This window comes from Drosophila mojavensis, unplaced genomic scaffold (genome assembly GCF_018153725.1).
Source record: "Drosophila mojavensis isolate 15081-1352.22 unplaced genomic scaffold, ASM1815372v1 contig_74, whole genome shotgun sequence".
Taxonomy (NCBI): Eukaryota; Metazoa; Arthropoda; class Insecta; order Diptera; family Drosophilidae; genus Drosophila; species Drosophila mojavensis.
The window spans coordinates 3,791,582-3,807,005 of NW_025318899.1; the positions used below are offsets into that span (position 1 = coordinate 3,791,582).

Consider the following 15,424-nt stretch of genomic DNA (forward strand, 5'->3'; position numbering starts at 1 on the left):
CTTAATTTAGACTTCTTTAATACTTTTATTTATTATTCAAAAAGGAACTTGTGACAATTTGTTACACATTAACTAACTAAAATTTCAAACTAACTAAAGTTGAGGATTCGTATTCCAATCAGACGGATGGCAACTGCCTTTTCCCAATCAGACGGGATGACTGACTGACGGAGGCGCGCTTGATGAGACTTTTTGGCGACTAATCCAGCGATAATACGGACTCGATGCTGTTCCGATTGCTGCGTGGCTGCAGGCGTGGCCCGCCCAGATAGCTAATTGGATTCGCGAACTGGCGCTGCAGCAGCGCGGCCTCTAAATACATGGGCGGCAGCGTTGGTCGGGGGGCGCGCCGGGCAACCGTTGCCGGAGTTGTCCAATTGGAATTTTCGGCGCTGACGTCAAAGGCGAGCTTCGTGTCATCGTGTGCTTTGTGACGGGATTTGCGTCGTTGCGGTGGCTGCTATGGATTGTCGTGGGCGTGGCAGTGGACGTGGGGCGGTGGATTCAGGAATTGAGGTTATGTTGTTTAGGTTGGGGGTTTTCGGTTTTTGGGATGCGGGTTTTAGATCAAATAATTTAGGGTTTAATTCGATTAGGCTGTATTTGCAAGTGTTGTGAAATGGACGAGGTGTGAATAAACGTGGCCAGAGAGAGATATATGTAGATATATGTATATATTTCAAATAAAGTTTTGTAAAAAACAAAAAACAAAAAAACAAAAAAAACACATAAACGCATGTCTTTTCGGTTGGGGACATGGACATGATATGACACTAATAAATGCTTTTGATGATATGCATAAAATTTTTTGTTTTTGGGTACTCATTACGTATAACATTGAAGCGGCAGAGGAAGAGCAGCTAAAGAAAACGAAATGCAATTGCCATTATGTTACACCGCTAACCAGTTAGCAAACAACTGCGCTAGAGCAAGAGAGAGAGCAAGACTACACAGCATAAAATATTACGTTACGCCACTGTTAATCAAGGTGGGTCGATCGTAACAGCACCGTAAGCGCAGCTTAACAGCGCCTAATTGTATGTTAAAGCGAAAACCGAGTTTTTTTTTCACATGATTGATGCTGTAATTAGCGCGGAATGTTAAACCTCCTTTACGTTTGAGGGCTTACGCGTAGCGTTCGATTGGAAAGGTGTCTGCGTGTGCGTATTAATTGAATAGTTAAACGCGTGTGCATAAACCAAAATTTTATGTGTCAAATATGCACTGCAGTGCTTAAATTGTGTGCTAGTGGTAGGGCAAAAATATATATTTTTTTAAATTTTAAGTTTTACTTTATTGGAAGTCCTAAACGCGTTATTGCGTATTAAAGTGTGTGTAGTTTCTTTTTTATACATTTTTTGGGTGTGTATATATCTCCTATTTGTAATTCCAAGTGAAGTGTGTGTATATGTGTAGTCCAAAAAATCCACTTTGCAGCGCATTAAATTTGCGCTTTGTGTTTTGGCAACAATGGTGGCACCCTTGACCCAGCGCGAAAGAGTAAGCCACTTCACAGTTCGCCACACTTGCTTCCAGTACCTCATCTGTCTCTTTCTCTCATTCTTTCTCCTAAAAATCAACTACAAAGAGTGCAACAGCAGCAGCAACCGCAATTTGCAATCATGCACACATGCGTGCACATGTGTGAGTGTATATGTGTAGTCATCAGCGCACGAAACACACAAATGGAAAGCAAACGGGTAAGTGAAGTCGCGTTTACGTTCTCTTCTTTATTACACTTTTACATATGCATACGCATAATATACATACATACATACAGGCATAATTGCTCTCTTAAACTGACCTTCGGTAGACGCTCACGCTAGCGTTTATTCAAACTGTAATCACAATTCTTTTTATGCGTCGCTTAGCAATGCGACACTTAAACGGAGTTTTATATATTTGGTGTTGCACAGTGGTTTATGGGGATAAAAAAGTAATGAATGCATAAAAAGTAATTAAGTGGAAATGTTATTTAAATGGAAAAAATTCCGTCAGAATTTTTGCGTTCTCTTTTTCTTTCTTGTAATTAAATAAAGAGTTCACATTTATATTTGATGCCTGTTTTATAGAAAAGTTTATGCGTTCGCAAGGTTTTTCGAAAAATTGTTATTTCTCGCGTCGCTTTTTCATAGTTTTCCATTTGCAGCAACTCATTTCAGTTGCACTTTTGCTCGCTTTTATTGTTCTCGGTTGAAGGTAACGTCAACAACAACAATAACAACGACAGAAAGAAGAAGAGGCAGGCAAACTTGCACTTTCACACACAAACACACACCAATACACGCACACAATGGTACACCACTTCAGTGTCAGTGCGCGGGTGTTATATGTGCGTGTGTGTATTTGTGTTTGTGTTGTTGCATTTGGCAGCCGTATTAACATTGAGCGCACAGTTCTGCAATTTTTCATAGCATACAGCGCGGGGATAGCGATGTAACGGTATTTATAGAGAAGTATATGAATGGAACTCTTGCTCTCACAAACTCAGCGAGAAAATGTAGTAGATTTAAGATTAATTATATTAATCATTGAAATATATATAATTTACGAATTAAAATACTACAACTTCTTTAAAAGCTTTTCGAGGGGTTTTCAAAGAATTTTAGGAGATTTTATACTTTGCCATAATAAATAAATATTTTTATATTTGAAAGACACAAAATTTTTGCTAAAGAAATTTTCAAAGAAATTTAAATATTTTCAAAATGTAAGAAGTTTGTAATTTTAATTTACGGCATTTATTAAGTACTTATATTGATTATTTTATTTCAAAGTGTAAACATTACAAGGACTTTGTGCCCATCATCATTTGCTGCTGTTGCCGCGCTGGGCAATTTATTGTCCACCTGACAACAAAATACACACAAACACACACACAGACAGAGTGTCGGGGCACTTGAATGTATTTATTACACATGTTTTACATTGTACGCACAAGTTTGTTGCCCGATGTTTGGGGTCGTTCTGGTCAAGGAGAAGCAAATGCTTTGTTAACCATTATGGGCAATGTTTTAATACGACAACAACAACAACAATAATAACAACAAGCATAACTTTTCACATTTAATGAGCGAGCAAGAAGCACACACAAAGAGGGGGAGAGAGAGAGGGCGACAGTTCTACAGTTGAAAGAAAAAGTTTGCGTTTTTTTTTCCTTTGTATTTCAACTTTTTTAACGCGGAAATTAATAACAAATTGCTTGAAGGCAGCGCGACGCTAGCTGCTAGCTGTAGTAAAAAAAAAAAATAATAAAAAATGTGGAAGAAGAAGCAGCAGCAGCAGCAGCAGCAAACTTTTGCTTATCCACAATAAACACTTCATTGCGCACTTGAGTTAATTTGTCAAGAACTCGACGCATATGTTCGAAATTATTGAAAAAGTTTCAAGTGTGAGCGAAAGAAAGGAGAGAAACACAGAAAGAGGGAGAGGAAGAGAGTGAGCGAGCAAGAGCGAGTTAAAAATTTTATGGTGTCCTTTATAGCTTTTCATTAGGTCCAGCGCCAGGCAATTGCAATTGTTGTAAAGCATGAATAATGCATGCTCCGAAAACTTTTATTAAAATGCATAAAACCACAGCCAAAAAAAAAAGAGAAAGAAAATTAAAAATGGAGTGAGAAAAAATGCAAAGAGAAAACTTGAGATTTTCATAGCTGACCAAAATGCAGGCCAGCGTCAATTGGCTGTGGCACAGATTTTATAGTGTTTCCATCGAAAAACGTTCAATATTAAGTAAGAGATATTTGGTTGAGGCAGTGATTGATTGAAGCCGTGATTGATGAAAGAAATTTGTTAAGTAAGTCAAAGAGAAATATTTCTTATTTTAAATTTAATTTGCTTTCAATGAATTCTTGAATATTTTTTGAGTCTAAGAAGTCGTTTAAAGCATCGGAACTGATTGATGATTGATGATGGCAAATTTTCGTGGCGTACATTAAATAACGTTGTTTCTAGAAAATGTTGAATGTATTTTCTTATCAAAAATTAAGTTTATCAATTTGTTTTCGATTTATCTGAGGGTTTACCCATGTACTTCGCATAGAAATCTTGTTGACCCAAAATATTTTGATCTTAAAAATCCTAAACACTTTCCAACTTATGTAACTTCTTGTCAAATAACTTTTTCAGAAAAAAAAAAAAAAAAAAAAATAACAAAAAATCAAACTAAAATCCTGTCGATTCTGAACATTTGCTGCTTCAGAGATTTATTGTGTCATCGAAGTTAAATGCTTACAAATTCGATTGCATTGCACGAGCAGTGGAAACAAGTTTGTTTTTCTGTATTTGCTTTGCTTGCAAACTCAATTGGGGCCTTGAGCTTTGTTCCAGCTGTTTTTCCTTTTCTGTTCAATAAACTGTAATTCGTGTTTGAATGTGTGTGTGTATGTGTGTGTGAACTGGCATTTGTCGCACGTATACACACGCGTATGTGCACACATTCACACACACTTACACACACAGTCAATTGCACACATATCTAGCTGCACTCACACACACACATACATATTGCACTTGGCATACATGGCGTATGAGTGACATTTAATTAAAATTTATGCAGTCTAAAAGGCAAAAATAACACACACACACACACACACTCGAAAAAATAGTAGAAGACCTTCTTGTGCTGCTGCTTCTAGTAGCAGCAGTTGTTGTAGCTCATCTTGTTGTTGTAATTGTTGTTGTTGTTGTTGTTGTTGTTGTTGTTGTTGTTGTTGTAGCCTGACGCTGAGGCTGTTCAAATTTATGCAACGCGCGTCATTTTGTTTGAGTTTTATTAAACGCTGGCAGTTGTAACTCGCCTCGTAATCATGTGTAAATTTGTTTTTACACCAAGTGAATGGAAGGGGTAGGGGAAAGGAAGGGGTAATGGGTATGAGAACGGTAACAGCATAGAGCACAGGTCGAGCGTTGTCTGCTCTACTTCTGCTGCTGCTGCTGCTGCTGCTGCTACTGCTATCTGCTGCTCTGCTCTCTGCTCCTTTTTGTGTGTGGCTGAGCATTGTGGCCATACGTTGTCAGAGCTGTGTGCAGAAATTTTCTAATATTTAAATGGGAAATTGTATGCTTAGGGCATAATTGCACTTTGCACTCACCATTGTCTTCGTGTACGTGTGAGTGTGTATGTGTGTGTGCGTGTGCGTGTGTTAGTCAAGTGGATAACTAATGTGCAGCTGCATAATTAGAGTTGGGCTGCCTAAACTTATTGCTGTCTCTCGAAATGTTTGAGATCATCTCAACATTACTAGCGAAAAGTGAAAAGCAGATCAAATTATTTGAATTGTATTCACAAAATTATCTATTTAAGTTTATGTTTAACTGTTTGTAATCCGATTTAGTTGAGGTGCATAAAGCTAAAGCAGTTATCAAATAAAATTTATGACTCTGACTGCAGCAGTGGGGAAGATTTTGCTTTATGTTATTAAGTGTCCGATATATATATATATATATATATATATATATATATATATATATATATATATATATATATATATATATATAATAAATTAATTATTATTTTGTATTTATTTATATATTTTTTGTTTATTTATTGTGTTGCATTTTGATTAATATAATTATTATTTTCATTATTTTTAGGTATGTTTATATAATAAATGAATTGTTTCCATTGCTTTCTGGGACCTCTTATGTATTTTTCCACTATTGTTTTACATAATAATTATTTATTTATTTTTATGAATGCAGTATTTCTATGGAATTTTCCATTTCCCATTTTCCCATTTTTTTTTACACTTTTATTATATTAAATTAATTTTATATATTTATTATTCCTTATATCTAGATATACATATATTATATATACAATTACATAAAAAAATGTTAAATTTATCACTTTGGCTGTTATTGGTACATGAACAATTGAGATGTCTCTCTCTCTCTCTCTCTCCCTCTCTCTCAATATTCTCATATGCTTCGCTTTGGCTCCACTTTGGCAATTTTGCCTTGCCTTTTGGCCTGCATCCAGGCCTGCAGCTGCATGCGTCTGTAGTGTAAATGTCGCTGCAGACTCTTCTTAAATATTGTCTCTCGGGCGAGTATCTCCAGGTCCTCATCGCTGCATTCGCGTATGTTCTGCTTGGTTCTGGCAATTAACTCATTGGTCAGCTGTATCTTTGTGGCCGAGGTGCGAACTGAATGCAGCTTGCGGCGTCTCAGCTCCTCGCGATGCAAGTACAGGGCATAGGCTGTGCTGGCTGCTGCGTGTTGTTGTTGTTGTTGCTCTGAAGTCGGCGTCTGTTGTGGATTGCACATCTTGGCTGCTGGAATGCTGAACTGCGTTTGCTGTCCTCAGCTCGGATGTTGCTCACTTTTATGCCACAATCCGGGTGGCACGGCAAATACCTGCTCATTCATGAGCTACGACGCGGCTGCTGCGCTGCTGCTGCTGCTGCTGCTGTGGCACAGGTCAACGAGGTAAAGGTGCCCTTTTTTATGGTTCATTGAAATGATTGCATTTTTTTTTTACAACTGGATTACTAAAACAAAAACAAAAAAAAAAGTGTGCTTAATCCCATTCATTACCTAAAAAGTGTCGTAAAGTCGCAACGGCTGCCGCAAAAAGTGGCAGCATCAGCAGCAGCGATAGCCAGCAGCAGGAGCAGGCCGCAAGGATGAGAGTCCTGCGCGTTTTCACACGCTAATCCAGATGCATGCATAACTGGATTAGGCCAAACGAACTGTTTATGGGTCAAGTGACAGGGCCCTCTGGCAGCGTGAGGCAGCATGTTGCATGCTACATGCGGCACGTTGCATATCATTTGCACGTTGTTAACTAATCCTCTACACACAATTCGCGCTCTGTCACACACTCACACACACTCTCTCTCTCTTCCTTTGTCTCTCTCAAGCTCATTCGCTCTCATTCGCTTTGGTCGCAATTAGCATCATAATGAACCGACAGCTGATGGCTTTTTAGTTAGTTTTTTTTTTTGGGAAATTCACATGAGCAGACCAGAGTTGCGGCGGGCCGCCAGGGTTGTCAGCCATCTAGCCAAATTGCCAGCTGACCCAAATTTGTGAACGGGACAAAACCAAATATTTGGCTTTAATCGCTGGCAGGCAGCTTTAATGAATTTCAAGTTCGTTGAACGTGTGGAATTAACAAAACTATTCGCAGATAACAAGATTAAAAGCGGCATAGACTGCCCGCTATCAAAGTGTATACCCTGTAGATTTCAGGAAAGGTGAAGGAAGTATATGAGAAATTAGCGTAATTTACAGTCGTATATCTCGTGTTCTTTCTTCATTCCTTTGCAAATTTCATCAAAGTTTTTTCGTATTCACAGCGCGTTTTGCGCTTTTCAGCACTTGTTGGCTTTAAAGCCCAAGAGCTGGTCGTAAACTCATTAAATTTGGCCATTTTCAACGCCTTGTATCATCGCATTTTTCAATAAGCCCGGCGGTTGCGGGAGCTGAAGCTGCCACCCGGCCCATGGCTGCCGGCAAAAGGGAATGTAAAGAAAACAGCAGCTCCTTGGGCTGCTGCACATTTAATACCCCTCACATTTACTGTGGGGTATATGCTTTATAGAGCTTGAATCGAAACAAAATTCATTTTCTATTTTCATTAATAATGAATACAATCTTCATATTCATTAAAGTTTAAATGAAGGAAAAACTTAAATTTTGTTGGATTTATGAGCGCAAAGAACAAGACTAAGAGTAAAACAAAAAAATTAAAAATTATTCAAATTTCATTACTCTAATAAATAACTTAATTTAAACTAAAAATCCGAACTTTCTTTTTAGTTCTCAAACATTCGCCTGTTTCAGAAATCTTACAGAGTATTTGAGCTTTGGCATATGCCACATTCTTTCGATATTTCATTATGTAAAAGGGGTTTTCTTCGAGCTGTCGACACTTGGGGGCCTCGCGAGGGCTGGTCCAGGGGTTTTTGGTTCGTGCGCAATGTGCGAAAATCACAACATTTTAATCTTATAATCTGAATTTATGAGCAGACTCAATTTCGTTATGCTTAACGACATTTTATGCGGTTATTTTATGCAGGCAGCCAAAGCTCGAGTAGATGAAGCATAATGCTGTCTCATTCGCACAAACACACACACATACATGTGCTCTGCGGTTTGTTCGCATCCTAAATGGCAGCAGCAGCAGCAGCAACAGCAGCTGCTAGCTACAACGACGAAAGTTAAGTACATCAAATAGTGTGTGAGTGTGTGTGTGTTAGGGAGAAACGTGAGTTTATATGTGTATGTGTGGGTGTGTGTGTGTGTGTAAGTGGGTGCTTGAGATTTTGTATGGTCGCACAAAACACATTAGTTGAAAGTACTGACCAACAAAGCCACTAACAAGCTGTCGGTTGACTCCCCACACACACACACATCTACACATATTGTACTGCATTACATATTGAAGTGCCATTATGTGTGCCAAAATATTTGCCTGCTTTCACCTCGTCTTCTCCTTTTTATACCCTGAACCCATTGAAAATGGGAAATCAGGGTATAATGGTTTTGTGAAAAAGTATGTAACGGGCAGAAGGAGGCGTGGCAGACCCCACAAAGTATATATATTCTTGATCAGCGCGACGAGCTGAGTCTATATAGCCCTGTCCGTCCGTCCGTCCGTCCGTCCGTCCGTATGAGTGCGTCGATCTCAGAAGTTATAAGAGCTAGAGAGCTGAAATTTGGCATGCATACTCGTGTGCACCATACGCAGTACGAGTTTGCTTTATTTTTTCGATAATTCATCCGATAACTTTTTTATCGAGAATAATCGAAAAAATGATTTTGTTTTTTAGCCTAATTTGAACACTTTTAGACCTGGAGTCTTCAAACTTACGTTGTATATAAAATTAATGGATACAAAGATTTTGTAATTTACAGATTTTGGATACCACGCCCCCTTCTCCCCCAATTTGTAAAAAACGCATTTCAAGTACTAGAGACTTGTGCTTTGGAATGTACACATATATTCACCATATGATTACGCTCTGAAAGTTTCATTAAGATCGTATGTCTATAAAAGAAATTATTCAACAAATGAATTCTCATAATATTGCACACTGCAGCGCAGCCCAAGCGCAGTCGCTGCTTACTGCGCAGTTAGCAGAGCGCAGGCTTATGCGTGCGTGTGGACGCATGTGTATTCATGTAAGCATAAAAGAAGTGCAGAATGATTAGAATATCAGCTTAGAGGGTTCAGGGTATCTCCTAGTCGAGCAGTCTCGACTGGAGCCTTCTTACTTGTTCTCTTTTGTTGTTTAACTCAACATTTTGTCGTTAGCAAACTTTTTTAATAAAATCATTTAAATAAATGAGAATTTAAATTAATATACATATTAAAGTATGCTTTTATATGCTCGCAGAAATAATTTTAACTTAACTTTTTCATTTTTTTTTTTTTTTTTTGTTATTATTATTATCGCAAAGGAAAAAACTTTTATTATCATCATATATATCACACACGCAGCGAGAACTGCAAGTCAGTTGCTTAAATTTATTATTTATGGATAGAGACATACATATATATATGTATATGTGCACATACGTGTATATACATATATATATATAAACGGATATATTTTAATTTACACTTAATACCTGCTTCGAATACAATTTATAAACTTTTTAGCTTTATTTTGTTTGCTTAAATTTTAGTTACACTTAATAGTTTAACAAATCTTCTTATGCTTTTCGTTGGTTTATTCATATACAATGAAAACCATTCTCATACATCTCTATCTCTATCTCTATCTCATCTCATTTCATCAAAAAATCCTATGAATTATTAACTCATTTTCTTGCTAGAATATATCAGACGGAAAAAACTTTCCTTCAAAAATTTCTTTGTACAATAAATTGTTGTTAATCAAGTGAGTTAATCCAGTCATTTCCTATGCAAATCCTATGAACGCTTAGAAACTTTAGTACAAAGTTTCAATAGAAAATATCTGCAGATTATTGCTTTGATAAGTAACCTAAAATACCTCAGCTTCTTGTCTAGAAAATAAGAAAATTCTTGAATTTTCTTTATTTATTCATTGTGTTTTTATTTCATGAACTAATTCAATCACTTTTGTGTATAAAAGCATTCAGTATATCTGATAAAAGTCTTCACTACAAACTTTATATTAGATTATCTGTTTTTGCTACTGTTTTATCAAATTTAGATAAAGCCTTAGCTTTGTCTAGAATATAACAAACTTTACTTTAGAAATTCGTTTAAATATTTCATTTTTGCAAATCAATTTGCCTTCATTTGATCAATTTAAATGTTTAAAAATACTTGATTGCATTTAAATTTCGTTTAAATATACATAAGTATCCGTTGTAAAATATATGTATATATTTTTTTCTCATTTTTTTTCCGTTATTTTTCTTGGCTCTTTAATCCATATAAATTGTTGTTTGTCCTGTTTTCGACTTATTGTCTTGCCGAAATATTTATGCTGATTTTTATTATTCTTTCTATTTTTGCATATTTTATATATATTCTTGTTGTTGTATTCTTCTCGTTTTTTCTTTCGTTGCTGTCAATTGCGCGTTGTTGTCGCTCGTCTATTGATGCCGTGGTAGCCATTTTGCTTGGCTGTTTTGCGGCTGGTCTCCTTGCCGCCGCCGTTGCTGCTGCTGCTGCTGCTGTTGCTGTTGCCACTCCCGCTGTTATTGCTGGCCGTATCTACATCCGTTTCCGCTACAATTGGCGGACCCCATGACACTTGTCTCCTCACAGTGGGCGCCGTCGCCGCAGTCCCCTTGCGTCGCCTTGTGCCCGGCTGCTGAAGTGTTGCAGCTCTTTGTAGCGGTTGCCGCTGTGGCAACGGCTGTTGCTGTTGTTGCTGTTGCCTTTGATTGTCATGTTTCTGCTGCTGCTGCGGAGATGTTTGGCATTGCATTTTATTAAAAAAAAAAAAAAATCGGTGTTTCCTTCATTCAACGTTCTCTTTAGTTTCACATATTCTTTTTGCATATTTCTTCATTCAAACATTTGTTGCTGCCACGTTGCATATACTTTAATTAGTCTGGCTGCCAACAACGCTGTTGCATGCAACGCCTTACAAGTAACAACTAGTTGGGATTGCTTCATGCGTACCTTTTAATTAACATGCTGCACACAATACACAACTCGTGCATCTATTCAGCTGGCTAGCATTGTTGCTGCCAAACCAAACGCATGCGTAGAGCTACCTCTTACATAATATTAATATATATATACATATTTTTTTTTTTTAAGAATCCTCACATGTGTTAATGAAATAGTTAATTGGCAATTGCCGTGGGTTAAAAAGTGAAGCTAAATTAAGTTTTTGTTACAGTTGCTTTGAGACTTGTAAAAGAGTCGTAGGACCTCTTAAAGCTACTCATTTATATTGACTAGAACAGCTTTGTTTAGATATTATGGCCTTAAAGAATATATCATTTTTTTTAGAGCATATATCATATTTTGTATGTCTAACATTTTTATATACAACAAATCTAATCATAAGCGTTACTAAGCCTTCTCTGCTTGTGCTTTTGCTCTTGTGAACAAAATCTTAGCAACGTTTAGGTGAGCAAATATTGTTTTCAAATTAAGTTCAATTTCTTTTTGCACTTGTATTTTGCTTGCTTTTTTTTCCACACCCACACAGCAATTAGAAGTTTTTGTGCAGCTCTTGCAGCTTTGAATCGATATCAAATTGATTTTCCAATGAAATTTTGTTGACTTGTGGCTGGGTTGCGCATACGCCGCGTGGGCCAGCGCTTGTGTGTGTTTGCTCTGGGTGTATTTGTTTAAAAAGCTGTGGGCTGCTGTTTTAATTTACACATCATTAGCTCGACTTTTTGCCTTCATTAAGATTTATAGAAAAGTTGCACAAGTGTGTGTGTGTGTGTATGGCTGTGTGTGTTGTTGTGTGTTTTTCTGCTTGAGGTTTTTTGTATTTGCATTCTAAGCTCGTAATGAGTTTTACCGCAACATTGCGGCAAACTGGCAAAGTTAAGTGCGTGCTGCGTTTGTGGCCAAGCCAAATGAACAGCTAGAACAGCAGCAGTGGCAGCAAGAAAATGCAAAGAGCCGTGCCACAAAACATTTTGGCATCAAAAGAAAATAGGCATACATGCAACAGCAGCAACGGCAGCAACAGCAGCAGCAGCAGCAGCAGTAACTGCACCCGCACTTGCACTTTTTCTTTGCTTGAACAAAAGCCGCTCAAAGAATACACCCCGAGCAGCTCTTCGTCCTGGCTGGCAGCTGTAAGCGAAACTTTTTGATTTGCTGTGGGGAAAATGGAAACTTTTTGGGGGATGCGCTTCAATTTCGGTTGCCTTGCAATCAGCCAGGAAGAAGGCAGCGTCGACGCCAAACGCCGCAAGTCAGGCGGAAATGGCGGAGAGAGAGAGACAGAGAGTGTGGGGAGAAGATCGGTGAGGGGGGCCAAACCAGAGATGGGTGTCAGGGGTCGAGCTGCAGCACAATGTTGCCTAGACAATGGCGCACGCACTTTGCCCGCACAACTTTTGCCAAGACACAATACCCTATCAACAGAAACGTAGGGTAGATGCAGTTCGAACAAAAAAAAAAAAAAAAAAAAAAACAAAAAATAAATAAATAAATGCAAATTAAATAAAATTGTAATCAAGTTCTCGCCTCACTATATAGAGTAACTGCTAGTCGATCACAGTTAAGCCTTGCGATTGTCATGGCTATGCCAGATTTGAATGCAGCTTGCAATGAAGCTGGAGCCTCGTAGATTTGCAATGCGAGATTCGAGATTGCGAGCGACTAGTCACAAAATTCAATTTGGCTGCAGCTTAAGTTCAACTCTGCGAAAAGTACATGCTAAGTAAGCTCAAAAGTAGAAACGCTATTCGCCCCCAGCGCCAAGCCCCTTGAAAATATAAAATAAAAACTTTCGACAGACACTTTTGACGTTACGAGCTATATAAAAGCCAATAAGTTCAATATTTTGCTTTTAGATTTCGGCAGGAGATGGCAAGAGAGAAAGGGAGAGCGAATGAGAGAAAAAGAGAGAGCGTGACAGAGTGAGAGAGATTCACAAAAAGTTGTTTTTTTCTTTAGTTCGTGCTGTAAAGTCGGTTGCAAAGTTTCAAGTTTTGCCACATTGCCAAGCATTTACTTGGCTCAAGTTGCCTTTTTGTCTCGATTTCTATTTATATATATATATATATATATATATCTATGTATATGTATGTGCATATATAAATCATGAAACATGGCACGATATGGCAGGTATTTGTGCACCACATGAAACAAAGTTCCAAATCGAAATAATATTGCATAAATTTGTGGCTGCCTCAATACTTGTTATTTTGGTTTTAGTTGCGGCTTTGTCTGTTCTCAGTTCCATTGTTTGGCTTGCTTTTTGTATAAGATTATTTTTATATAAATATTTTTCCACTTTTTTTCCTATTTTTTTTTTTTTCTTTCGTTAGTTTCGCCTCAACGCATATTAATTTTGCAAATGTCTTTTGCAACAAAAGGGGCGATTGCAATAAGCTCCACGAACGCAGTTCAATTTACGTGGCTTTACGTGGCCATTGAATGTGGAGAAAGTTAAATGGGGACAGTGGGACACAGTGAAATTTCAATTTGGAATATATATTGAAAAGAGATTAATAAAAAAAAGGCCAATGAAGCAAATAAATGAGGAGTGCAAGGAGAAAGCAAAGAAATAGTTGTAGGTTGAAGGAGAAGAGAAGCCTGAGTTTTTACCGAAGATTGATGTTGATAGAAAAGTTGTTTAGTTTAGCTAAAAACTGTTAAAAGAATGTATTTAGAAGCTAGTTAGCATTTACCTGTCTAAATTGAAATTTGGTAAAAAAAAGAATATTGAAATGTATGATATGAACTTGATCATAAAGAAATCTAATAAAGCCTTAAACGTAGGCCACTTCTCGAAACAAAACTCAAAGAAATGAGCTGACAAATTAAAATTAAGAATATTATATATTCTTACTTCTCCTGAATGGAATCAAGTTTAACTCATTTCAGGCTTCTTTAAATTTTCTTGTTTCCTGTTCGACTTCATTCGATCCACTGTGCCGCAACGTCTTTTGTGCAGCGCATTTTCTATTAAATAAGATTTCAGACAATTGTGCACCCACCCACACACACACACACACACACACTCGCTCGCTGTGTGGTTGCAGGCAATGCACGAATTGGCTAAAGCAACTGTCTAAACCACAAAGGCGAAGCTAAAGGAATTTGGCCAAAATACAAATGTAAAAAACTTCATTCACCGTTTCAATGTGAAAATTAATTATAAATTTGTTAACAAAATGCTATTAAAGTAAGCGAGCGAACAATAGTCGATGTTCGGGCATTATTATTTTCATACTTATGCCCATTAAATAATTCATATTTAATTAAACGTGCAAAGCATTTTATCAGCAATCTGGGTTTTTTTTTTTTTGCCTGACATTCAAAACAATTGTTGCTGCTGCTGTTGCAAAAAAAAATTCTCAACTGCTTCCCGACACAAAATGCGAGAGGTGCGAGCGCGGATTGGTATGCGATTGATTTTCAGCCGATTTTAATTAAGCAATCGCATAATAAGCGCGCGCTTTTTTTTTTATAATTGTAAATTTTAAATCAACAACAATTAAAACAACACGCATAAATGCACATAACGGCATTAAATTACGATTATATATAAATCGTAATACTATTACTGCATGGATACCCATTAAAGAGTTGCCTAAAGTGAGAGAGCAAAGATAAGTTTAATGAATGTCGAAGATACAATAAGAGTGGCACTAGATATTGAAATTTATTTGTGCGTAACTATCTATATTAACTCGGGAATATGCAGAGATAGAGCTATATGATTTGGTAAGCAAATCCTGTATACATAACCAGATAATATCCTATGCGGTTCATATGAGATCTGAGCAAATATCATAAAGTTCTCATATTTCTAGGAAATGTATATATCATTTAAATGTATATATCATTTAAAGATAGATATATAAAATTATAAAAACGAGAAGAGAAAGAAATTTAGATCTGATGCTTTTAAGCATAATTTCAATATAAGCAACCAAGCTTAAAATTGAGTGGAAAATGTTAGATAAGAGAAGATAAATAAACAATAAATATAAACAACAAAATATTAATGCAAAAATGAGGAAAAATATAAGATAAGATAAGAGAAGAGATAATCTAGACGCCCTGCAGGCAACGATTATCTGAGTGTAATTAATCATTGTCAACTGAATGATATATAGTACATGTATACATGTAAGGTAGATATGACAGGGTATCTTCGAGTCAGTCACCTGTCCCCACAAAAGACAAACAAGGGAAAAATGTTGCACGAGTTTGCTGGAAACAAAAAAAAAAAGCGAATAGCGAAGAAAATGTTTGATTTAAATTTAATTTATATTGTTTACGTATTTATTTGTTGATGTTAATTTAAAATCAATTCAATTATCATAT

At 36.9% G+C, this 15,424-nt stretch overlaps 2 protein-coding genes across 10 annotated transcripts in view; both read right to left on the bottom strand.

The window, feature by feature from the left end:
• Positions 1-5: 5 nt before the first annotated feature.
• LOC6581351 overlaps positions 6-15,424 on the bottom strand; it is a 74,457-nt gene continuing 59,038 nt past the window's right edge. For 4 of the 9 annotated variants that reach the window (XM_044010168.1, XM_044010169.1, XM_044010170.1 and 1 more), the window contains 2 exons: positions 14,425-14,429; positions 9,823-10,857 (listed from right to left, as the gene is read on the bottom strand). In XM_044010168.1, coding sequence (XP_043866103.1) covers positions 10,515-10,857; positions 14,425-14,429 — 348 coding nt within the window. In that variant the 3' untranslated portion in view covers positions 9,823-10,514. Of the gene's footprint in view, positions 598-9,822; positions 10,858-14,424; positions 14,430-15,424 lie in introns of those variants that run through there. The other 5 variants (XM_044010174.1, XM_044010173.1, XM_044010175.1 and 2 more) reach the window with 5 other exon arrangements.
• LOC6581348 lies at positions 5,797-8,443 on the bottom strand. Its single transcript, XM_002007047.4, has one exon. It carries the CDS (start codon positions 6,268-6,270, stop codon positions 5,923-5,925), a length of 348 nt encoding a protein of 115 aa, XP_002007083.2. The 5' UTR covers positions 6,271-8,443; the 3' UTR covers positions 5,797-5,922.

Bases quoted from the DNA above. Each gene is read 5' to 3' on its own strand.
- LOC6581348 (XM_002007047.4), bottom strand. From the start codon at position 6,270: ATGTGCAATCCACAACAGACGCCGACTTCAGAGCAACAACAACAACAA.